The sequence below is a fragment of the Ptychodera flava genome, chromosome 9 (genome assembly GCF_041260155.1).
Source record: "Ptychodera flava strain L36383 chromosome 9, AS_Pfla_20210202, whole genome shotgun sequence".
Classification (NCBI taxonomy): Eukaryota; Metazoa; Hemichordata; class Enteropneusta; family Ptychoderidae; genus Ptychodera; species Ptychodera flava.
This window is the reverse complement of record NC_091936.1, coordinates 218815-244676: the sequence shown is the minus strand read 5'-3', so window position 1 is coordinate 244676 and position 25862 is coordinate 218815. Positions and strand designations below refer to the sequence as shown.

Below are 25862 nucleotides of genomic sequence, written 5' to 3'. Positions count from 1 at the left end.
TAATTAAATTTCTTTTTTTTTATTTCGTTTGTTATTTAAAAGTCATTTTAATGTTTTTAGATGCTTACAATTCAAAACCCGCTAAAAAGTGACTATTTGGCCAAAATTCAAACGAAAAAACACGAAAACCAAGCTCGAATCATGGACCTTTTCTGTATGAATACTCTCAGTCTCTTTACACTTACGCTAAAATAGCGTACGCTGTGTATACACAAGCTCAGTGGGCTAAAAATAGCAAGTTGAAAACACAGTGGCCACTCTTGCCTATGCACGATTTTTGCATTGAAATTTTCACCCATTTTCGTTCGTATGACTTTGAAACTCCAGGAAACGATTGAGAAGAAAGAGTTTCCTTGAATTATTGAGGTATTTGCTGATAATTTGCCAAATTAAGCGAGAACAAGCGACCTAGCGGCCATTATAGCTCCGCTGTGTTTTAGAGACAATAACTATTTTTGACACATGTTGATGAAGGAGGTGGAAATCTTTGATAGCTTAATGCAGTGGCCAGAAAAAAGTGGCAAAAATAGCTGCAAAAATAAAAATTGCAGATTTCATCATAATTTCAAAAGATCAAATTTAGTTCATCTATAGAAACCTGTATACCAAATTTCAAAGCTGTAAGACCAGTACTTTTTGAGAAACACATTTTTTGACCAAAAATGGAAAAAATTGCCCCAAAAATTCAAAATTCCAGATTTCATCATAATTTCAATAAATATCATTTAGTTCATCTAGAGAAACCTGTATACCAAATTTCAAAGCTATCAGACCAGTACTTTTTGAGAAACACATTTTTTGACCAAAAACGGCAAAAATGGCCCCAAAAATACAAAATTGCAGATTCCATCATAATTTCAATAAATATCGTTTAGTTTATTTGTAGGAACCTGTATACCAAATTCCAAAGCTATCAGATGAGTAGTTTTGGAAATACACATTTTTTGACCAAAAATGGCAAAAATTGCCCCAAAAATTCAAAATTACAGATTTCATCAGAAAAATCAATATATACTACTTAGTGCATCTATAGAAACCTGTATACCAAATTTCAAAGCTATCAGACCAGTACTTTTTGAGAAACACATTTTTTGACCAAAAATGGCAAAAATGGCCCCAAAAATACAAAATTGCAGATTCCATCATAATTTCAATAAATATCGTTTAGTTCATTTGTAGGAACCTGTATACCGAATTCCAAAGCTATCAGATGAGTAGTTTTGGAAATACACATTTTTTGACCAAAAATGGCAAAAATTGCCCCAAAAATTCACAATTACAGATTTCATCAGAAAATCAATATATACTACTTAGTGCATCTATAGAAACCTGTATACCAAATTTCAAAACTATCAGACCAGTACTTTTTGAGAAATACATATTTTGACTAAAAATGGCAAAAATTGCCTTAAAAATGCAAATTTGCATATTTCTGCACAATTTGAACAAATCTGAAATAGATCATCCCCAGGGACATATATATTAAATATCAAAGCTATCTGACTGGTAGTTTTGAAGAAGAAGATTTTTAAAGATATTTTTACCAAAAATGACTAAAATTGCCTTAAAAATACAAATATGCAAATTTCACCACGATTTGAACAAATCTGACTGAAGTCACCCTAAGTAAACTGCATATCAAATTTCAAAGCAATAGGACAAGCGGTTTCAGAGAAGAAGATTTTTTTACTGAAAACACCAAAAAAACCCCCCAAAATACAAATATCCAAATTTCACCACGATTTGAACAAACGTAAGTGAGGTCACCCCAAGTGAACTGCATATAAAATTTCAAAGCAATTGGACTTGCGGTTTCAGAGGAGAAGGCAATTGTTGACGGACGATGGACGATGACAGACAATCAACCTATTTGATAAGCTCTGTGTCGCTGACAGCTGAGCTAAAAAACACTACGAAAATTCCCACACACTGAGCACTTACACACTTACACACTGAGCGTTTTCAGAGGCCATTGCATACAGACTGAGGTTTCTTGCACGATCGCACTGATGAAATGGGAAGCTGAAATTTTCCCTTATAATTTTACTAACTGGTGTTAAAAAAATTGTAAATTCATTCAAAAATTAGTATTTTTTGACATAAATTAAACCCATGAGGAACGTAATTCATTCTCCCCTGCACATTAAAAAGGAGATTGGAACGACATGTTAGACAAAGACCACAAACAAACGCTAGATCAATAGTTTTCACATGTCCGTCCACCAATCTTGTAATTTACACTGACAGGACAAAAACAAATTGATCAAGCATGGACGTTCTAACGTAAATGCATCATCGTCTATCGCATTTTCATGTTAGCCAATACACTCACACGTACGCTCTAACTTCGATTTTATTGTCAATTCATGTAAACAACACAATCTCTCCTTTCCTTCTCAAGGTATTTTCTATTTTCGCTGATAATGTGCAGCGTGATTGTATGCTAGTCGTTACATAACACTGATCACGGGGTGTGACAAAATAGTTTTACGGAAACTGTTGACGGAAATGACGTCAATTTTACCTTCTCTAGTCTATTAGCTTCCTCAGTTACGTAACTTCGTCGCTAAAAATTCATAAAATATGCAAATTAGCAATTAAACCACATGATTCTGCCAACTTTCTTTGCATACTGTTAAGCTCTGGTATATCAGCATCTGTACCATGTTTCATCAAATTTGAGTGAATATTCCTTGACTTAGCACACTAATTATAAAAATTCACCAAATTTGCAAATTAGCTATTAATTGACACGATCCTGCCAAATGCCTTTGCACAAAGTAACAGCTCTGGTATGTATACATCTGTAGACGTTTCATTAACTTTGAGTCAGTATTTATCGAAATATTAGTGGAATTATGAAAATTCATAATTTATGCAAATTAGCAATTAATTGACACAATACTGACAAATTTTTCTATCTATCTATCTATCTAGAAAATTTGTATGGTGCCAAATATCCAAAGTTAAACAATGCTCAGTGGCGCTTAGAGTTACAATGAAAATGCTCTCTGGAAGATGTAAGTTTTTACGCGTCTTTTGAAAATGTTGACATTAGGAGAGGTTTTTATGTCCAGAGGTAAAGAGTTAGAGCTGTGTGTAACCGACATTTGAACAAAGTTCCGTCAAACTTGGTGCAATCTCTTAAGAAACAGAGCTCTTTTTACCAAAATCACTGATTATGCAAATTAGCACTAATTATGCATGCCACACCCAAAACAATGGACGTGCATACCAAGTTTGAAAGAAATTGGCTAAGACATGTCCATGATCATCATGGACAGACAGACGGATGGATGGACGGAACCCAAACCATAAGTCCCCTCGGACTTCGTCCCTGGGGACTAATAAAGATTACAACAACAAAATGTTGGCCATGGTGTGTGGTACATTTAAGTAAATGGCATCATGCTTGTTTCTTTTATGATCATGATGTGTATGTGCAGGAAATACCGATTTGTGCACTTTACTGTGGGGGCGCCATTTTATGAGTGCGGCACCCGTTTATTATTCAGTCTGTTAAAATGTGAAGGCATGGGCCAAATAAGTGAGCAGTGATACTTCTATACACATCCTTCAGTTAGCATATTTGCAGGAACCAACTTTGGTTTGAAAATAAAATCATGATAATAATTCTTAAAATTAGCAGCTATTGGGCTTTAATGACTATATAATTGTAGGATATATTTGTAAAAAGTTTTAAATTAGTAATATCCTTACCTCCAGGAGAATATCAGAACAATCATGAACTACAATCACCAACGCACCAATTCTTATCATATTGACTGTCCATGAAAAGGAAATCAACAAAATGGTGACAATGTGATGAACAAACATCTGCATGAAATCCTGCAAAATGATTAACAAGAAGTGATTACAATTACAATTTGACCAAATCTGAATGTCTTTATCCAAAGGCCAGCAAAGTTAACTCATAAGGCAACTGTTGTAAGAAAGTCAGGAAAGTTCATGAAACCATCTAAAGTTTTTAAACACTTTGTTCAGAGGGCATTTTTGAGTGAGCAACCAATGAGTATACCAAGCTGGCAGCTGAATATTTCAGTGCTAAAGATCTGAAAAACGTTTCATGCTGTAGTATTTCTACACATCACCCTAATTACAAAAACTCATCAAATATGCAAATTAGCAATTAATTGACGCAATACTGATTGTGTGCTACCAGAGCTCTGTGTGACAAACATCTTTACAAAGTTTCATCAAATTTAGTACAGTCACTTTCGAAATAGAGCTCTGCGTTTTTAATAAAATATCTGTCACACGGCCATATTAGATCAGCTCAAAAAAGCATCAAAGTGACACTGTGCTCACATTTGGTTACATGTGGCAAGCCAGAGTGAGTGTTTACACAATATTTAATAGTTTTTATGGACCTTGAGCTTGTGATATTCATAGTCCAAGCGCATTTAAAAAGTTTTGATGCACTGTCCAGTGAAGTACTGGTATGAAAATGTTGGCAACTGTTGCAACTGTTTGTTGCACGAATGTAATAAAACAGTCACCCATTAATGTAACAACCCGCAACCACAAATGCTATGTAATAAACAAATTAACCATAAATGTTATAAAACTCAACCATAAATGTAATAAACTTGAACTAGCATATGTAATCATTTATTTATCAATGCCCTGAGTAAATATTTATTTATTTATTTATTTATTTATTTATTTATTTCGAGAACCAGCTCATACACCAAAAAACATACAGAAAAAAGGGGGACTGATAAACTATAAAAAATAGCGTCAATGACACTGTAGCTCCCATCCTGGACTATTTAGTGTTTGTTCTCTGGTCAGATATTTTCACATGTGTGAAAGGGATAAAGTGCATGAAGTGAAAATACTTAAATGTAATGTACTGGAGACAGTGAAATATGTTTAATGTATTTATTCAGAATATAAAATGGAAAAATACAGAATTAGAAATATCGAATACTGTGATACAACCATTAACTCAACAAGTCATTGACAATGACATAGTCCCCACTTGTAATAGGAGTATTAGTCTTGATGGGGCAGGGAAATGTGATCATTAAGAAGTATCACTGGAGTGTATATGTTGAGATCTATGGGCACATAGGTCTATGTCGTTGTTCCCAATTTGAAACACATGAGGCATGTCTAAGTTATGGTTCTAAATCGGGAAAAAAGATCAGACCTCTAGCAGTATTGGCTAGCCAAGAAATACATATACACATAATAAATGAGGTACAAGATGTGACATCTTAAGGTCTAATATCCTATCAAAATTGGAGGGTATAGAACTTGTGGTTACTGAGATATGCATATATATGTATAATCAAGGTCAAAGATCATCGAGGTCACATGACATTTTGAAAAAAATTATATTGCTAATTAATCCCTATATGCCAAAAAATCAGACCTCTAGCTCTATTTGCTTGCCCAGAATTAGATGTGTGCATAATTAATGAGGTAAAGCGTGTGTTGTCATAAGGTCTCCCATCCTACTAAATACAAAGGACATAGCACTTGTGGTTACTTATTTATTGACATAAACATATGTCTTAGGTAAAAGGTCATCGAGGTCACATGACATTTGGTCAAAAAATTTCTCTCCTATAGTTATCCCTACATACCAAAAATCAGACATCTAGATCTATTGGCTTGCTTTGAATTAGATATGTGCATAAATAATGAGGTACAGTATGTGGTGTCATAAGGTGTCCAATCATACCAAATATGAAGGGTGTAGCACTTGTGGTTACTGACTTATGGACAAATATGTATATTTGAGGTCAAAGGTCACCGAGGTCACGTGACATTTTGTCAAAAAAAATGTATTGCTAAGTTATCCCTATATACCAAAAATCAGACCTCTAGCTCTATTGGCTCGCTCAAAATTAGATATGCACATAATTAATGAGGTACAATATGTGGCATCATAAGGTGTCCCATCATACCATATATGAAGGGTGTACCACTTGTGGTTACTGAGTTATGGACAAATATGTATATTTGAGGTCAAAGGTCCCGAGGTCACGTGATATTTTGTCAAAAAAATTGTATTGCTAAGTTATCCCTATATACCAAAAGTCAGACCTCTAGCTCTATTGGCTCGCTCAAAATTAGATATGTGCATAATTAATGAGGTACAATATGTGGCGTCATAAGGTGTCCCATCATACCATATATGAAGGGTGGTAGCGCTTGTGGTTACTGAGTTATGGACAAATATGTATATTTGAGGTCAAAGGTCAACGAGGTCACATGACATTTTGTCAAAATATCTGAGATATCTGCGTTAACGGATGGACTCACGGATGGACGAACAGACGGACATGACCCAATCTATAAGCCCACTGGACTTCATCCATGGGGACTGAAAATTGTGTCACTGCATCCTTTTTGCAATACAGGGTTCGCGCTTACGTTCGCCACAGTCGCAAATTGCAAATAAATGTCCGATGTGGCGAAAAAAAATTGCTACGCCTTCGCCACGCGTGGCGAAAGCTCGTGACCGGGTGCCGTGTTGACCCTAGACGCCTTCGAAAGTCACGTCAGTCCTGCGATCCCAGACCGACGGTTTTCCCGAAGGACTAAGAATTTCGACATGCGGGTGTTCATTGTGATCGATCCAAAATATGTACTGGATTATTTATGTAGCCTCCTATTCTAACAACTAGTCGTTTTTATAAATAAGTCTACGTTATTTTCCCCAATCCAAATTTTCCGGCACAAACGCTGCAAGCATCGTACGAAACATACATTTGCCCACTCACAGGTTATCGTAAAGTTGCTTGGATAGTCGTTCTGAGGCGGGCGGCCGCAGGTCGCCGTTTACTTGGAAAAAATAAAAAAAATTTTCCAAGTAAACGGCGACCTGCGGCCGCCCGCCTCGGAAAGACTATCCAAGCAACTTTACGATAACCTGTGTGCCCACTTACATCGCGTCAGGATGCAAGCATGAAGGGTAATTTGAGTTCACGCCGGCCAGCATAGCACTGTTCATAGCGCTATAGCAGCCACTCCAAACAGCGTGCACCATCGTTAATCACGCCGGTTCTGTCACTTTTAACATATCAAAATAACCCTCAGATCGGTCAGACTATCGAAATATTCAGTCATTTAAATATCAAGCCCTTGAACAAAATAATTCGTTGCTTTATCGTACGTCAACCGATGATCGACGGCAGTGTTCCTGACCATGCAACTGACAGACTAAAATGATGGCGTTGGACTTTGCCCAGAGCTTAAATGAGCATGCATGAAAAAGTTTCAAGATCCCCAGTTTGTATACTCCGGTCCGTGTACGGCTTGGGTAGTTTCGAGACACCCAAACGATACAAATATATTACGAATGCACAGAACGATGCGATGCGGCTTGGGGGAAGCTACGATTGCCAACTACAAATAGTTTTATTTATTGTTCTCAGCTGGGAAAGAAACTAGGTTTAAAATAGCTTACGAAAAAAAGGAAATAAGGAAACCACCGAGAAGAGAACAAAGACAGACGAACCACGGTCTAGACCATGGTCGAACAAATTTCAGCAAGGTTTTTGTCTGTGCATGGAAGTATAAAATGTGAGCCTACAGATGAGTCGGTTGATCATAGATTTGTCGTATTGACGAACTGCTCGTTTGATTTTTCACTGAGTTTGCGAATTTAATTAATTTTCAAAACCTAAGCAATTTTTTAATACCAATAGTTTTCTTTGATACTTAATGGATAATGCTTTGCACAGTCAGGCAATCACTGTAATTTTATCCAGATCACCAGATAACGGTATAAAGCAGTTTTTAAGTCATGTAAAAAATAAAAAAGAGGAACAATTATGGCCAATGATTAGACTTTGATGATTTTTCATAACATGTTGTGCAAGTTTTGTTCCAAGAACTCTCTTTGTTGTTTGTGTCATAATAAAGGTTAAAAAATAAACAAGTTTTTTGTCCCTGTTTATAAAGAGAGGGATCAATTTATTCACCATGAAATATAGATCTGAACAGAGTTAAGACCAATTTTTGTTTAATAAATATTTTTTTAATTGAAGGACAGACAACTTTCACAAAGGACCTGGAGTTTTACCGTGCCCCTTGTCATTATTATCTGCAGCTATAAAATTGGCAGAAAATGTGCTCAGCAGTTTATCTGTCAAGGAATTCAAGTGTATGTACAACAGCCCTGGCCCGGCCCTGGCCCAACATTTGGATAATAAAGTACAAACGTTATTGAAAATAGGGTTTGTGTAATTTGTATGTGAAATTGATTTGTTGGGTGTGGCTAATAAAAATTGCTTGTGGCTAAAAAAATTTTGATCATTTTAGCCACACTAACAGACTGTGGCTACAATGAAAAAATTCCTAGCGCCAACACTGCAATATGAATACAATGAGAAACTATAAATTTTTATTTTTTGTGGCCTTATCCATGGGAGTCTATGGAGATCTGCCTTATACATGGGAGTCTATGGATGTGTAAACTAAAAATATGCAAATTTCACCACGATTTGCCCAAATTTGGGAAAGGTCACTCCTATGCACTTCCATACCAAGTTTCAAATCAATCGGACTTGTGGTTTCAGAGAAGAAGATTTTTTGACCAAAAATGGGAGAAAATTACAAAAAAATTCATGAAAAATAGCAAGTCCAAGATACTGAGTCACTGACCCAAGATGTGCACAATCATTTCAGGTCAGCCCAAAGTACTTACATGCTAATTTTTCATGTAATCTGCTCAGTGGTTATTGAGTTTTTCAATTTTGACTGTTTTTACATTTTTTCACTTAATTTGCATATTTTTGGCAATGACAACTTCATTTGAACAAAATCTCATCTACAGCCCATCATCCATGTACACACCAAATATCAAAATGAAATGTGCAGCGGTTTTGGAGTTTTTGATGTTGACGGACAGACATACAGACATACATACATACAGACAGTTCCCTAGCCTATAAGAATAGCTTTCATTACCATACATATGGCTATGGGAGCTAAAAAACTAAATCATGATGGAAATTAAAACTGTCAAACAGAGAAAACTTTAAAAGCAGTCGGAAAACAGTCTTTTCCAGAACAGGCTACCACACATAATATATGTACATTGTATTGATAGCAGCACTAATAAGAGAATTTTCACTATTCATCAGCCTCATATAAAATTTTGAGCGTAAAGTGCGCTGTTTACTTTCGAAAGTCAAAATGTTGCTCTGAACAAAAGTGTTCGAGATGCTTAATCTTCTGTCAATACCAAACAAGATTCTAAAACCGTTGTTATAAGCAACACGAACATTATTGATACACTGATTTGTGAACTTACTCGAAAGATGTGAGCAGTACATAGAAGTACAATATGTTATAAAAAGTCTCGTTTTGACAGAGTACGAACATGTTAGCTCTGGCATAAAAGAACCTCATTTGACGCTTAATATCATCATTATCATCGCCATTGCAGTTGAAAATGACACCAAGATAAGAATGCTTATCTACAAAAGAAAGCTCTTTGTCATATAAGTACACATGCGAAATCTTACAAATATTAAGCATATTAGGCAAAATGGCAAGACGCTTAGATTTCAAAGCATTAAAGACAATATCATGGTCATTAGCATATTGAGTACAAATATTCAAGAGGTTGTTGATACCCTTTACACTAGGACAAATCAGTACTATATCATCAGCATATAACAGGTGATTCATGCACTTTCCACCGAGGAAGCAGCCGATATTTTTCTTTACAAGTAAATGACTAAGTTTATCAACATAAACTGAAAAAAGATGTGGAGAAAGTATACCTCCCTGTCTCACACCATTACATGTTTTAAAATGTTTAGATAAAACAGAACCCCATCTTACAGCAAATTCTTGATGCCTATACCAATAAACCAACATACGAACTATAAAATTCGGAATACCTCTATCAATCAATTTGCGAAATAATGTCCAATGGTTCACTTTATCGAAATAATTACGTTAATAAGACTTGTGTAATGTTATTGCATACTTTCCTGAAACTAGGTTTCCTTTCCGAAGCACAGAATAGACTAATTTGAGAACACTAAGCTTATCAGAAAATGGCGAGGTACAGATCAAACTGTTAGATAATGGACGTGGGACAGCAGTTCTAGACACTGATAATAACATAATAAGGAAGCGTCAAAATAACTCGTCAACCAGCGATACCACACCAAGTTTATGACAGATGACTCAGAACAAACAACAGAGAAATATTGCGACACAAAACATGTTGAAGAGAACATATATCTTCATTTCAATCTAGTAAAAACAATACGAACACTACCTTGAACACAGTAGAACAAAATTAGACATCCTAGCATCCCCAGTGAAGGAACAAACTTCAAGTGGGACAACATAGTAATGCAGCCAATCTATCGATTATTCCACACAATTTATCCACTGAAGACGAATTTGAGGCGACTGATTAAGAAAGTAAGGGCGTTAAAGGATCGTAGTGTTATACAGTCTCCTCCACTCTGGAGTAGAGACTGCACTGACATTCAGATTGCAGCTGTGTCTAGCCATGGCCGATCAGTTCTGTACACAAAATAGGGAAACGCAAAATACACTTTCAAATATACAAAACACACTAAACGCAAATAATTAAGATATGAATAATGTGTGGAGTTGCATTCCTTATTACATAGATAAATATTTATGGGCTAATTCTTCAATTGTGATGACAAAATAGATTTATTACATTGATGGTCGACGAGTATTACATTTATGGGTGATTTTTTTTTTACATTTATGGTTACCATTTATTACAATTGTGGTTGGTGTTTTTATTACATTTATGGTTAATTTTTGTTACATTTATGGGTAATATTACATTTACGGGTGCACTTTATTACAATATACACATATTGACTGGCCATGAGGGCAACAGCATACGTCTGTACCCCGAGGGACTGTGAGTCACCCCCAAAAACAGACTGTTTCCCGAGGCCATAGGCCGAGGGAAACAGTCTATTTTTGGGGGTGACTCATAGGCCCGAGGGGTTAAAGACGTATGCTGTTGCCCTCATGGCCAGTCAATATGTGTTTTGTAACACACCTCATCCGTAGCCATGCATAAGAACGTACTACACACAAAACTTGTCTCATGCAGGCCTATGGTGTACTATGTTGGAGTGGTTCAGTAAGAATTCGTTTTTCCTAACAGGATCGCATTGCTTCTGCAAAACGTTCAATGCAACTTTGATTATAGTTTTCGTCCGTTTCGAGTCCTTGTTTGAAACCAAACTATTCAATTTCAGAAAGTAGGATAAACCAAAAAAATTCTCGACTATCGTTTCGATCGGCCGCAGACGACATCTTTGTTTACATTCCGGTCCGCGCACGCGTCAATGTCGTTTTTGACGTCAGCGGGCATCATTTTTCGGAACTGATGCCTGATGACGTCGTTTACGTGGATCAGCACAAAAAAGAATGCATCCCACGTGACTATCAACTGGCAAATTAGAATACAGACAACGGATGAGGTGTGTTACAATTATGATTGATGTTACATTTATGGAGATTATTACATTTATGGAGGTTACAAGGCCTCTGCATTTAAATTTAGAAAGATGGGCCATCAGAGAGAACAAGACACTGGTGACATTGACAAAGTCTTCCCTGTAGTTTCCCCTAACCATCCATATTACCAGCACCATTTTTTTCCATCAAATCAATGAAATCATTTCATAATCGCCAATCTCTTTACATCGCTTTCCCTTTCACTTTCAAACAGCATGTTAACAGGATTTTGTCTACATGACTGATCACTGGTTTGTTTTTGTTTCAAGTTAAAATGGACAAATGAACAAAATTTTTGGCTAAACTCAAAGACCAATAAACTAGAATTGACTTCAACACCTTTTGATTTTTCTGTCTGCAGTACTCTCTGAGTCACCTTTATGCCTTTACTATCGTGGTACCCAAGTTAATTTCATTCGGGCGACTGAATCTCTGTCTGTTCAAGTCCCGATTGCTCATAATGAACATGCCTTCAAGTAGCCATGCAAAGGTTTCCTGTTTTGTAACTTCCATTATTTCTCTGCTTTCATTCATTTATTATCACAAAGGTAAAGCCATAAAAGAAAGTGCGAGAACGTGAGGCAGCCAGTATCAACAGAGGAAAATGTGTTGAGGGTACCGTTTTATGTTACCACATGGTTCATTTTAATAGTAAAATAGACTGCCGTAAAAGAATGTTTAGCTGCAAAATTAAAAGTCACTACTTGTTTTTGTGACAAATAGCGCCACCAACAGCAAAATTTCGAAGGGAAACTTTTTGTTTTTTTCCCAAAAAATGTCCAAAAACCTACAGGCGGGGATGCAAAACAAAGACTTTCCTTACTATGGCCTTAGTGATATAATCTGCCATACAAAAGTAAACGTGTCCTCTTGTAATATTGTACTGCATAGAATCAATGTAGACAATATTTGGTTTCTCTAACGTCTATGGTTGCACAATGAGAGACTATTAAAGGTAACATGTAAGAATGGGCAATCTTTAGAGCTTCCACTGATGCTGCCACACCTACATGATAATTGTGTATCCCAAACTACCACCAAGTTAAACAAGTATTGCAGTATCATAGACAAATGTGGAAACTTCCAAGCAAAAACCTGTGCACAGTACTGTAAATTTCCAATAATTCATTATGATTTGTATCCTTGGAGATTCCTCAGTGAAGTCTACCATGTCACCCATGTGGAGACAAATTCACAGACTGTTTATCAAAATTTTGAAAACGTACTTTTATGCACACCATTCTTCTCAACCCTCATTTTAAATGATTTGGAACATTATGCATAATTAAGAGAGGAGATAGCATTTTTGTAAAATTTGCCAAAGATTGTGTCCTCAGCCATACAGAATAATGTGATGGAAAGTAGGGAGACTAGTTGCACCTGTTTTATGAAACAAAAGGATATTGATTTTTTGCAAAGGCAGAGACAAAAGAAATTTGCATGCTAAGTTAGAATGACCCCTTCAGTTCATCATAACTTGCTGCCCAAAAAGCAAGGTATTTGTAGTACCTAAAGTATGTGACTTTTATGGTTGTTTAGTGGTTATTTTGAAACTTTCACTGAAATATCTAAACGTACTTTTACTAGATATTATTTATCAATTATTCTGATGCTGGGTATTAGTGCTTACATGCATGCAGAACTGAAAAACTTTTTAGAAAAGTAACCTTCAAGGATACAAATCAAAAAGAATTGTGGGTAATTTATTGTACTGTGCTGTGGCATCACATATGTACATCTGTTTTAAAGCCCAGGTCCAACCAAATTTTAAAGCATCAAACCAGGAATTTGTATAGAAGCCATTCCTTGACTTACACAACAAACAATTCCATAAATATACAATATGATGATGGAAAGAAGCCGAAACATTTCAAACCAAATTTCCAAGCATATTTTCATACAAAATTGTCATATTTACATCATCAGATGTGAGTGTTTCGTATTCCGTGAAGCATATATTCTACCTGAAAGAGCTTTTCGCCGGTTGCTAATGACGACAGCAAACATTGTATCAATTTATTTTCAATAGAATATCTATTGAAATCTGCTGGCGTACCGGCTAATGTATTGGTATCTGCTAAAGTGTGGGCTGCGGGTTGCGGGCTGCGGGTTGCGGGTTGCGGGCTGCGGGTTTTTAGAATTATGGCTAGATTTCTAATATATGTAATATGGCATTTAGTATATAAGAAATAAAACCTTTAGAAGGTGTCTATTATCAATAATCATGATCAGGTCTATCGTACAGTATCCCTTTTCCTGCCAAGTCCATATTTCAACATCAGGTCAAGATGGTCAAAATTAATGAAGCACAACTATATGGTGTATTTTAACATAATACTGTACATTTGAAGGCTGTTGAAAACATATATGCTGTAAACTTGATTTTTTGGACTAAAGATGCTATAACAGACCAAACCAAGTGGGTGAAAATACGTCATGTTTCTGAACAAAATGAAAATCTGCTAAACTAAAAGCGGCGTAACTGAGGACCAATTTATTTATTCCGAGCTGCCTGGCCATTACAAATAATTTGGGATCTGAAATCACTTTTCTTTCTTGCCATGGATGTGAGTGAGAAATAATACCAGACTGACAAAAAAAATTCGCGCCTCGGAAATGTCGCCACTTATCGCGGAATGAAAATTGTTACATTTCTAGTATCAGGCCATAGGAAGTAAATTCTTTGTAATGCATCCATTCACAATTCCGTTCTAGGGCAACACATACAGAAAATTAAACAATGCCTACTTAAATGCAATGTGTAAGGAAAGATTTTACTTCAAAAAGCGTAGAAGTGACGTGTATTTAAATGCCGTGTATTTTTCATGAAATCTTTAAAAAGAAAAAGACGTACGACAATGGACTTAGCTTACTTTGCCGTTTCGGTTCAACCGAGGTCGCGACCACAGAGAACGACATTCCGCTAACATTTTACGCGAGAATTTCAGCGGGAAAAACACGTCGGTGCGTTGACTTATTTTCAGGAATCGATCTAATAGGAATATTTTTGGATGAGTTTGTGTTCTGCAGCTCTCAATAATTGTGTATCTCCTAATATCATGAATATATTCTATGACTTGCACCTGCAGCATGATAGTCGCTCCATATGCATTTGATCCAGCGTGACTATGAAAAGTTTCCTAGGACTATTATCGTGTTCACCACAATAAAATAATTTTAAACGGCATTGAAAACGATTCTGAAAATTGTGCTTTTATCGGCGGTTGAACTAATCTGAAGTGTGAGAAGGGCATGGCATTCTATGAAAAAGTAACAAATTATTAGGCGTGTCGAGTTTTAACGAACTGAAGTTCATCTCCCAGTTCGTCTGTGCTGTCAACGATCCGAAACTTACTTTTAAACTATATCCATCCTAATCATAACATAAAAAGTTAATATAGCGAGTTGTTGTGAAATCTGTCTTGTGTTCATATTATTACTCATCCGTGTTCAGTCATATCATTTCGAAAGCTTCGATTGGCAGTGCGCTGTGCAACGGCGAATGTTGGATGGGAACTGGACTATTCTGACGTTGGTGGCGCTTTACCAGATGTAAGCTGAAATAACGGCATTATTCAAGAAGTTCACGGCTTTTATTCCATAAACAAATACATCTAGATACTCTTTTAGCATTTATTCTAACTACTAGCGAAAATGATACCGAAAATCACGCATTTTTTTATGCCCGCAACCCGCAGCCCGCAGCCCGCAACCCGCAAAATAGCGCATCCGTAATGTATTCAGGTCACATCATGAATATGTCTACATTACCCCTATATATTGACGTATATAGCATAACATCAACTTATTTGTTTGTTCTTATACTTAAATTGAATCTCCGACACTTTTTACAGTTTTGGCTCTGTCAGACTCGCCAAATTATTGACAGTAGCAGTATCTTACAGTGATCGGAAAAAATAAAATGCAAATAAAACAATTTTTGGGAAGAAATTCAAAAATCTAAAACGATAGGAATTTTGTATATTAATCACAGGATCACCATGTCAATTTTCATCATTATTCTTTCAAATTTGAGGAATTTGAACCCACAAGAAGTGTACAATCTGTTCCGTGTATTAGATGCCATTGTTTTTGTATGGGAAATCGAGCTTATTCGCCGCGTTGTGAAATGAAAAATACATCTGAAAAAACCTGTTTAACTTTTTCATTTCGCTGTAACAGTAATTTCTTACGATATTTGAAATAACACATCTCATGAAGGTTAACTAAAACTCTATCATTTTATTTTTTTGAGTTTCCCTCTTATTTTTATGAACTGACGAGTTAACGATCGCTTGGCTGTTGACTGTGTTTTCACCTATTTTTGCACATGAATAATTATCGCATTATAAGGTATTTTCAGATTTCCTTCATAAAATTATTGCCAAAATATCATAATGGAAAGGTCAACATATGAGGAAATTGAATCTGCAACTCTTCCATAAATATTAAGCTGACAGACAGATTGAGATACACAGACAGCTGGCACAGAGTGATGACATTGGCCCCAAAATGTGCCTTGGCCCATGGAGAGTAAAAAAGATATAACAAACTGCTGAATGTAATGATAAAATAGTTCAGTATAGGCCTACAGGCACTGAGGGTGAATTTGTTACACCAATTTTGATTGGTTTCTTTTCCTTTTCTACTTCTGCATAGCTTGACAATTCCTATCGCCCGATGCCCGGGACAAGTGAAATTTACATTCAGGCAAGTCAAAAATAAAATCTGGTCGCCCGCCAGACAAGTTGTTCAAACAACTTCTGGCGCGATCAACACGAACCTAAGTTCCGGTTTGTGCACATGTCGCCCGATTTGTGTTGTAGTACACACAACATATATGTCAATCACTGATTTTTTTTAGCTACAACTGTGATGTTCTTCTGAAATTCACTTGCCGACTCACACAATGTTGCAATTTTTGGATGATCGACATGAAAGTGTTTCATCGTCCAATCAAAATAATCGCTTAAAATTTGGCATAAGCAGCATTTCTTTGTTGTATGCTGACTGCTCCTGCCCAACAAATTAGGTAAAAAATTGCAAAACCAATCATATTGCTTATCGATGATCAACCATGCTAGTACTTGAAAATCATTTAGGCGGCCTCGCAAGGTAGACGAACATTGTTGGCAGACAGTTTGTGGAGTGATTGCGGTAAATATGAGTATTTTATGGTATTTTTCCACTAACGCGAACAAGGCATTGTGCATTCTCGCGAGCCGGAGTCAAAAAATCAAGCAAAGCTGTTACCGTAAAGAGGCGCGTAGCTTACAACGATTGGCATTGTGTAACTCTGAGAAACGACTCTGTGATTGATGATTTACAATAGTGCCACGAGCGCCAGCGTGAGTGGGGTCGTCTAAGAATTGACGACTCGATGTGATGATTAGAATGATGTTTCTGACACAAGATCTAAACATAAGCATTATGATGAGGAAAACCGCCGTAGATGTTATCTCCCGAAATGGAAAGCACAGTGGCCTTGGTTGAAATATGACGGTTCCAAAATGTTCTGTACGTTGTGTCTCAAATACCCACCATTGCCAAACCACTGGGTAAGCGAAATGCTTTTCTTGACAGATGCGACATGTTTCGCGTTAATTCGATAAGGTCTCACGAGTCTAGTAAACCACATTTGGACTGTTTGGCGCATCACAGATGAGATCGTGATTGGGACAATGATTGTGGAAATTTAGCGGGTCCCGGTGAGCCCGATGCGGTTTCACTTGCCAACACCCCAATCCCATGCACTCGCAATGCATAAACCGCATGACGACGACCAGCGACAGAAACTGACCAATCTTTTTACGACGGCATTTATGCTTGCCAAACACGGGAAGCCGATGTATGATATGTACCTTCAATGTGAACTTTTGAGAAAAATCGGCGTCAACATCAGCAAAAATTACAAAAATAAGAAAGCCCTGAAAGCCGCTACAGAATTCGTCGGAAGTATTGTGGCTGTCCTGATTATACAAATGGAGGACAATTAAAATTTTTGTGAGGACAAGTGAACTTAAAAAATCCACTTGTCCCACAGACAAGTGCACTGAAAAACAAGTCATCGTTGATGACACAGTCCCCACTTGTTAATGGGTACTTTGATTACAAGTCCTCAGGGAGGATAGAATCCTCTTCATTAATTAGGTCTGTGATAAAAATACTTTGATACAGATGGCGCTCAATGGCCAAGAATGAGTTCCATGGTAATGAAAACATAAAAACATGTAGGCCACAATCCTAAAGGTCATTAAATGAGTCAACTAGGAATTAATCAACAGGATGTTGCAAAATATTTTTGCATCCTATCATAACACTGATAGATTATCACTGGTACCATATTTTATAAAGTTTGATGCAGTGCTTCTGGACATTCACCCTAAAAACAAAAGTTCATTATGTAAATGCAAATTAGCAATTAATTTAATTCATTGGATCATATCACATAACAAATCGACGTGCATATGTATGACATAGGTCAATGTCCTTGTACCAACTTTGAATAAAATCGGTTGAGATATGCCCGAGTAATGGCTCTGTACATGAAAAAATCGTAACAAAATGGCCACACAGCAGCCATATTGGATCGTGTCACAAAACAAATTGACGTGCATATCTATGACATTGGTTAATGTCCTTGTACCAGCTTTGAATAAAATCGGTTGAAACATGTCTGAGTTATGGCTCTGTACATGAAAAAATCGTAATAAAATGGCCGCCTGGTGGCCATATTGGATTGTATCACAAAACAAATTGACGTGCATATCTATGACATTGGTCAATGTCCTTGTACCAACTTTGAATAAAATCGGTTGAAACATGTCTGAGTTAGGTCTCTGTACATGAAAAAATCGTAATAAAATGGCCGCTTGGCAGCCAGATTAGATCGTATTACAAAACAAATCGACGTGCATATGTATGACATAAGTCAATATCCTTGTACCAACTTTGAATAAAATCGGTCGAAACGCGTCTGAGTTATGGCTCTGTACATGAAAAAATCGTAATAAAATGGCCGCCTGGTGGCCATATTGGATCGTATCACAAAACAAATCAACGTACATATGTATGACATATGAAGTAATCCTTGTACCAAGTTTGAATGAAATCGCTCCAGGCATCTCTGAGATATCTGCGTGAACGGACGGACGGACTCACGCACGGACACATGCACGCACGGACATGACCAAGCCTATAAGTCCCCACAGACACCGTCCGTGGGGACTAAAAAATTGTCAAGCCCTGTTCTGTGATAATATTTGAGACAATCAATCTGCAAGGCAGTTTATGTATTGACGAATATGTTATCTTTTACAAGCACACAGCAAACTGTTCTTGATTTTTCATTTACAATATTTGATATAGGCTGAAATACATAACATGCAACCAATGTTTATATTTTGCCCATACACCAGACACATGGAGAGATTTCAACATACAATCATCTACTCAGAAACCTGACAGGGAAAAGTAAACATTGTTTTCTTCTAGAACAGCTGGTGCATCCACATCTGGAACAACTTACAAACTTAACCAATTACACAAGGATGGTGACACAAGAGATAAAAGTTAAGAAATTTAACTGTTGTGAAATTGACTATTCCTTTCAAATCCTTACCTAACTTGACATCTTAAACTAAAATACACTGCATGGTCAATTGCACACAAAAATACATCAGGGGTGGACCATTTGATAAGGAGGGGAGATGTCTGGAAGATTGATGAGGTACATTATCTTTTTTATCCGATACATTGTACATTCTTTTTTCCCACTCTCCTGCCTTTTCTTTTTGTCAGACCTTCTCTGACTGATTTTTTTATTGACATTTGTTTGGAATTTTTTTTTTAATCTGCTAGGAACCCCACCTCCCTTACTCTTAAACATTGAAAAATTTTTGATATATTTGTTTGAAACCAAACCTGCTAAAATCACCTCAGCTATGTTTTCTAATGATTTTTTACAGCATTTCAAAACCAAATACAGTTTACCATATCATATGCTTACTAAATCACCACATTATATACTCTTAGTTCCAGTAGGTATAACATTACCAAAAAAAATCTTCAAAACACAAAATGAAAGATATCCCTGTAAAATTGCCCTAAAATTCAACTTCCGGATTTCAATCTAATTTCAATCATATTAACATAAACCCGAGGAAGCTGTTTACTAAATATCAAAGTAATCAGACTGGTAAATTTTGGGAGTCAATTTCTTTTACCAAAAATGAGAAAAATTGCCCCTAAAATACAAAATTGCAGATTTCATCCTAATTTCAATATATCTTATTAATATAAACCCTAGGAACCTGTACACTTAATATCAAAGCTACCAGATCAGTAGTTTTAAAAGAAAATTTTTTTTTGACCAAAAAAGGCAAAAATTGCCCCAAAATAAACCAATTGCCAGTTTCAACATAACTTCAATACATTATATCGAGATTAATCTTAGATACCTGTATACCCACTATACACTATACCACTATACCAGTCTCATCCCGTAAATTACCGCGCTGTACCATGTAGACAACCCGTATTTATTTATTCTCACAGGAAACTGACAAAACATAAACATTTCTCCATGGCGACATAATGTGACACAATTCTTTTACAAAGGTAAAACTGATATTTATTACGTAAATCTTTACGCTGGAAAAAATAATCTAGAAACCATGATGACTGGAAGTTTGCATTTGTGTGGGCCCTGGGTCAAGCAGGATTGGCAATTGCAGCAAATCACGAAAAGACCATTAGTGTAGCTGTGAAATGCAGCGGGAGCAATGTCGTTAAACGGTTTCTTTGTGCACCGTCGGGTGCATTTCTCTGGGGCTGGTGCGGCTGAGCGCATTAATTTGATTAAAGTACGGTCAAATGCAAAGTGTCAACTCCCTTTCATGCAGCGTAGGGTCCGCCGCACAGCTGGGGACCGTCTAAAAGTGCGCTGTATTTGTGCTGGTACAATAGACAGTGCTGGTACAATCTGTGTTTCCTCTGCCACTCTCAAATTCTTAAAATTACTAATTTTTTAGATGATTTACTAATTTTTTTTTCATTGTTGATTTGTAAATATACGAATGCAAGGAAGCAGCTAGTTGATTGAGAGCTGAAGGCCCCCAAACCTCAAAATAGTTCTGTCTAAGCACATGTTGTACTTAATTTGAATTTGATTGAATGATATTCCGTATTCGAACGGTTAAGTTTACTTATGAATTTCAAAATTAATAAAAGTTTCAATACCCAATTCGTAAATTTTTTAAAAAATTTCAGAAGCCAGAGGAAACACAGACAATGCGTCATAACACCAGCATTGTTTGATGCGCTATGCAAGGGTAAACGCGGGTGTATGTATACTTAAACCAAGTTGTTGACAAATCGCTTTAGAAATGACTGAGAAATGGCTGGTTACAGATGACGGACGGACATGACTTCGGATTCCGATTCAGAAAATACGAGTCTGAATACCAGATGTCAAGGGTAATTTTGGATTCAGATTTAAAGGATGTAGCTCTGAATAGCAAAAAAAAGTGAATTTTTGGGAGTCAAATTTGATTTTTTTGCGAAAAAAAAGTGGCGTGCATTGAGTGGTCATAGGGTACTATACTAAGGCCAAGTTGTTCTAAAATCGCTTTAAAAATGACATCATTGGAGACGGATGCACGGATGGACGGACGGGACCTAATCTACTAGTCCCCTGCGCTATGCGCATGGGGACTAAAAATGTGTGACTAAATGGAATTATTTCACCAAAGTTACCATTATTACACCAAAATTTCTAAGATAAAAACATTTATTTGATGGAATATTTTAATCTTCCAGTATTGCCAATTTTGTTATGCTTATAATAAGTAACATCTAATATAGCCAGGAATTCACAATTTGCATACTCTCTCATGATCTTCATTTTGTCTGCGTGTCAACAGGTGCCATTGACCTGGCCAGAGTTGGATCAACTCAAGTCGGCTTTGACTGATAAATCAAAAAAGTCCACTGATGTGTTTACAAGTGAATGAATTTAAGAACTTGGGTTAGGAATATGGCTCTACAAAATGCTAATGAAAGGTAGTGTTGAACATCTGCATGCAAAACTGCTATCAATTAAGTGTTCATCCGGTATCATTTTTGAGACAAGGCATTTTGTAATATTCATTATCTCTTTAACCACTCAATGTCAATAATGACAGTAAAGTTAGCTGTCTGAGTTTTTTGTTGTTATGTATACCACTCCTTGGGCAAGCACCTCATTGCTTAGTTTATAATTGAGCTGGTGATGTTTAAATTGACTAAAATTGACAAAAGGCTGCAAGTTAGAACGCTTGAATTTCTAAATTAGCAACAGTTTGTACATGATATGAAGACAATAATTTTTATCATGCCATAGCAAATCAAATACTTTCATTTTCAGTCTTAGTTTATTTTCAGTACAATTGGCATTTACAGCCTGAGTCTTCTACCTGAGAAGCTAAAACCCTAGCTTTCACCAATAAGATTATTTGAACAAGGTATATTATAATTACCTTTCTTTTCACATCTAGAAACTGAGAAAACAGAAGGGACCAGTAGAATGACAATTCGACCAGATAATATTTCTCAATAGACTCCGTCAATGGCTGTGTGGTAGAAACAAGAAAGTCATAGTAAGTCAAAACAGTAAACTGATGATTGAATGTGAAAGCCATGAAATACTCAGAACATAATTTTGGGTGTCTGTGTCTTTTTTACACAATGTTATATCAGTTGTACATGTTTATACTCTAATTTATATGTACAGGCTGCTTTGCAGGATGTGGAGTTATGAGTACTTAATATGTAAAGAAGTAAATGAACAAATTACAAGGAAATAAACCAGCAATGATAACCTACATGTAAACTACCAAGAGCACAATGTCAAAAACTCCGTAAAAACCATGCCAAAATGGTCACAGGCGAAGCAACTTAGGTGTCCATGCACATATTCCTAACTATGAATGTCTTGTGATTGAATGTATCGATAAAATTTTTTGATTGAGCATAAATAAAGTTGATTTTGATCGATGAAGGTATTTCTCTTTGTCTTCAACAAGCTGGCAAGCGGCTATACCAAAGGTCTACAAGCTGTCAATCAAAGCATAGCGCCAAAGTCGCCGTAACATGCTGACGGTATTCAGGAGTATTAATTTGATGGGAGTTTAGCACAAAGGCATGTAAAAGTTGCAATGCAAGCACGTTACAGGGACAAAGTCTCTCATTTTTGACATTATTTTGGTGATATTACTGAAGGCTTCCTTAAAGCCTGGGGCGAAATGGACAGGGATCCAGATTAATGCCAAGTTTGGGTGGGCATTTTGGGGCATATATGGCTCTGCATAATGAGTCTGTTGGTAACGGTTGCTATCGTTTGCATTATCTGCGTAATCTGTTTGCTCTCAATCACACTTGGACTATACTATAGGTACAGCCTTCGCAATACGCGAAAGAAAAAGGAAAGAAGGAAAAAATATCAATTTCATCAAACAGGAGCTTGCTGATTTGATTTACTGAAGTTTCGGGGTCATGTCAACACAACGTTCGAAAATGATTCGGCTAACGACCGCCATATCTACATACGGAATTGGCCCCATACATAGTGGAAATAATCATCAAGAAAGTAATAAACATAATATTAAAAATAACCCGAAGCTGGCAATTATGTATGTTGAAATCACAAATTACCGATCTGAATATTGACTGACACGGTCAGGAAAATGGTAGGAAATAGGTGAATGACGCGACGTTATGACCGATCTCAAAAAAAAAATAAAGTAAGTTCACTACTTCATGGAAGGGTAGAGATTTCCATGAATCTCGTGTATCACGGTATCTGTAAGCGATCGCGGTCGGCTACTCAGTTGCTTGAAGGGTAATCCCACCAACTCTTCACAAGTTATGTTTATTTTCAGAGCAATATGTGCGTGAAACATTAGATAACCTCTGACTGGAATGAACCATGGACTGGGTTCATAGATATCTTCGTTATTGAAGAAATTAAAGTCCAACCTTTGTCGAAATCTTACGATGTAGTGCCAACTCAATGAGCCGATCTTGGACACACGTATCCTCTTTATAGGCCTAAAGCCTTTCTAAGAAGATCAGATGATGACGCTCACTTGCTCAAGCTTTGTTTAATTCTCATAACAGAAGTCCAATGTTACTGGGGCAACCGGTATGCCAAAACCTTACCAACCCTTCGAACAGTACACGACATGTCATTTCCATGTGTGAGAACACATCTAAATATACACAAACCATACGGCCGTTTTCAGGGCTAGCATTTAGAACAAAAGCGACTGTAGCGTACCAGTACTTTTGGCCGTAGATTTGGGGGGCTGTTTAAAAAAGTGGCTCTCTGTAATTAAATTTATCATGGAGGCTACGGCCATGCTTTGATGTTTAGTTGTTTTCGATATCATTGTCAATGCAAACTATGGACTCTACAGTTCTGTGAAATACAGTGTACGCACTTTTCGCAAGAATACATCGTACTGATACTAACTCATCTCTTGCTAAGTCACGTCCGAAATATGTTCACTTTTGTGATGTCATTGCATCATAGACGCTTGTTAGTAAAAAAGTTTATGACAACAACAAAGTTTTCATCCTGTGTGCACGCCAATATACATGTAACTCTAAGCATACACATGGTTTGTTTACATCGTAATCGTTCTCGTATGCACAGCAAATGTTTGACCAATTTACACCTCTGCGCGTCACTGAATGATTGACAATTGTTTGATCAGGGAACAACTGTTTCCTAGGGGCCATTTCCTTTGTTCCGAAAGCGATAGCTTTGTGAAACTTTGCGGATACCTGTATGGCCTACGTGTTTATGATACAGTCTATGTTCATGGTATGCAAAGAATGTTTGTTTGAGAATCGTTTAGGCTGATTTTCATGAAGTGGTCTACCTTGCTGTTGCCAGTTGTCACTCAAGCGCCATTATGAATTTTCGATGAGTTAGGGGTCTTTTATACCCTGCACCGGTGTTTAAGTGGTCTGGACTTTTGATGTGTAATATAGATTTAATTTTCAAAAAGTTGCTCATCTGTAATTAATTGTTCTCATAGGTGGTTTGGGGCTGTAATTTAAAGAGTAGACAGAGAAATGACAAATTTTTATCTCTTTTTATTTTTAATTTTTATTTAGTCCATCATCCAACGGGTACTAGCCCATTTACAGGATGAAGTACCCATAACCCACTACCCCAATGGAGCACAGAGGAGAAATGATACAATATTCACATAAACAAGTCTACATATTTAATTGGAGTACACATAGGGAACTGCAATTTTGAAGCAACTGGAGCAATTGTTTTAAGAAATAATGGTTTTGACAACCCCACCCCCCCAAAAAAAAATCTGCATTGAGCTGAAGCACCAAATATGTGTGTATAATGAGTAAATTGTGGCAGTGTTGTTATAGTTGACAAAATGCGAGAGAAAACATTTCTAGGAATATGAATGGCAAACTTTATAGCAATCACGCATGCTGTCCTTGGGAAGAGATTTTATACTGAAAAAAGCAAAAACTAATAAAATGCTAGTTTTACTATAGGATCATTGACTCTAAATTTCAAAGCATTTAAACAAAGGTTTATGGAAGAGATAGTTTCACAAAAAATTGCAACAAGTTCAAGCTGAGATTCAAACTTGCAGCAACAGCTGGCCTGGTCTGGACAAGTTCTGATCTTGATTCTTGTATGACCAAATGGTGAAATGTGACTACAACGCCATTCACATTATTTTGCTGATGCAAGATTTGGATTCATATTCAGAAAATCCGCGCGCTAATTTGTCATAGTTGAAGTCATTAAAACATAAAATCAATCATATATTTGCAATCAAAAGAATGAAAGAAACTATGTTTTTGTTGCTTCTAACAGTTCTCGATGATATTAAGCACTGGTATTGGTTCTTTTTCAAATTTTGTCTCATGTCTCATAATGAAATTGAAAGATTCTTGAATCAGGTGCCAAAGCCGCCTTGGCCTTCACCAGAAACACTAATGTGCATCATCATCACAGTTACGAGTGTTTCGATACATAGCGGCCACCGCGTGGTATGCATAGAATAATAGGATGTTTGGCAATGAAATGGCCGTTATACAGTTCAGTTCAGTTCAGTTTAGTTCGGTTGACGGGACTAGAAATCCATTTTGGATTCTGATCATCCCTCTATCCATCTCTGGTTTGGTAGTGTAAATCAATGGCATTTTTGAAGGCATTGCACCGATGTAGATGTAACCACATTTTCTGGTAGACTGTTCCACTCATTTACAATCCTACATGAACGTTGGGCACCTCTACTTTACTGACGTTAGCGCCACGTACCCAT

The 25862-nt window shown here is 36.7% G+C and overlaps 1 protein-coding gene across 4 annotated transcripts in view; it reads right to left on the bottom strand.

Moving 5' to 3' along the window:
* Positions 1-25862, bottom strand: part of LOC139141338 (ceramide synthase 6-like) — a 281300-nt gene that overhangs the window by 110404 nt on the left and 145034 nt on the right. For all 4 annotated transcript variants that reach the window (XM_070710972.1, XM_070710975.1, XM_070710973.1 and 1 more), the window contains 2 exons: positions 22032-22124; positions 3721-3849 (listed from right to left, as the gene is read on the bottom strand). In XM_070710972.1, coding sequence (XP_070567073.1) covers positions 3721-3849; positions 22032-22124 — 222 coding nt within the window. The remainder of the gene's footprint in view (positions 1-3720; positions 3850-22031; positions 22125-25862) is intronic.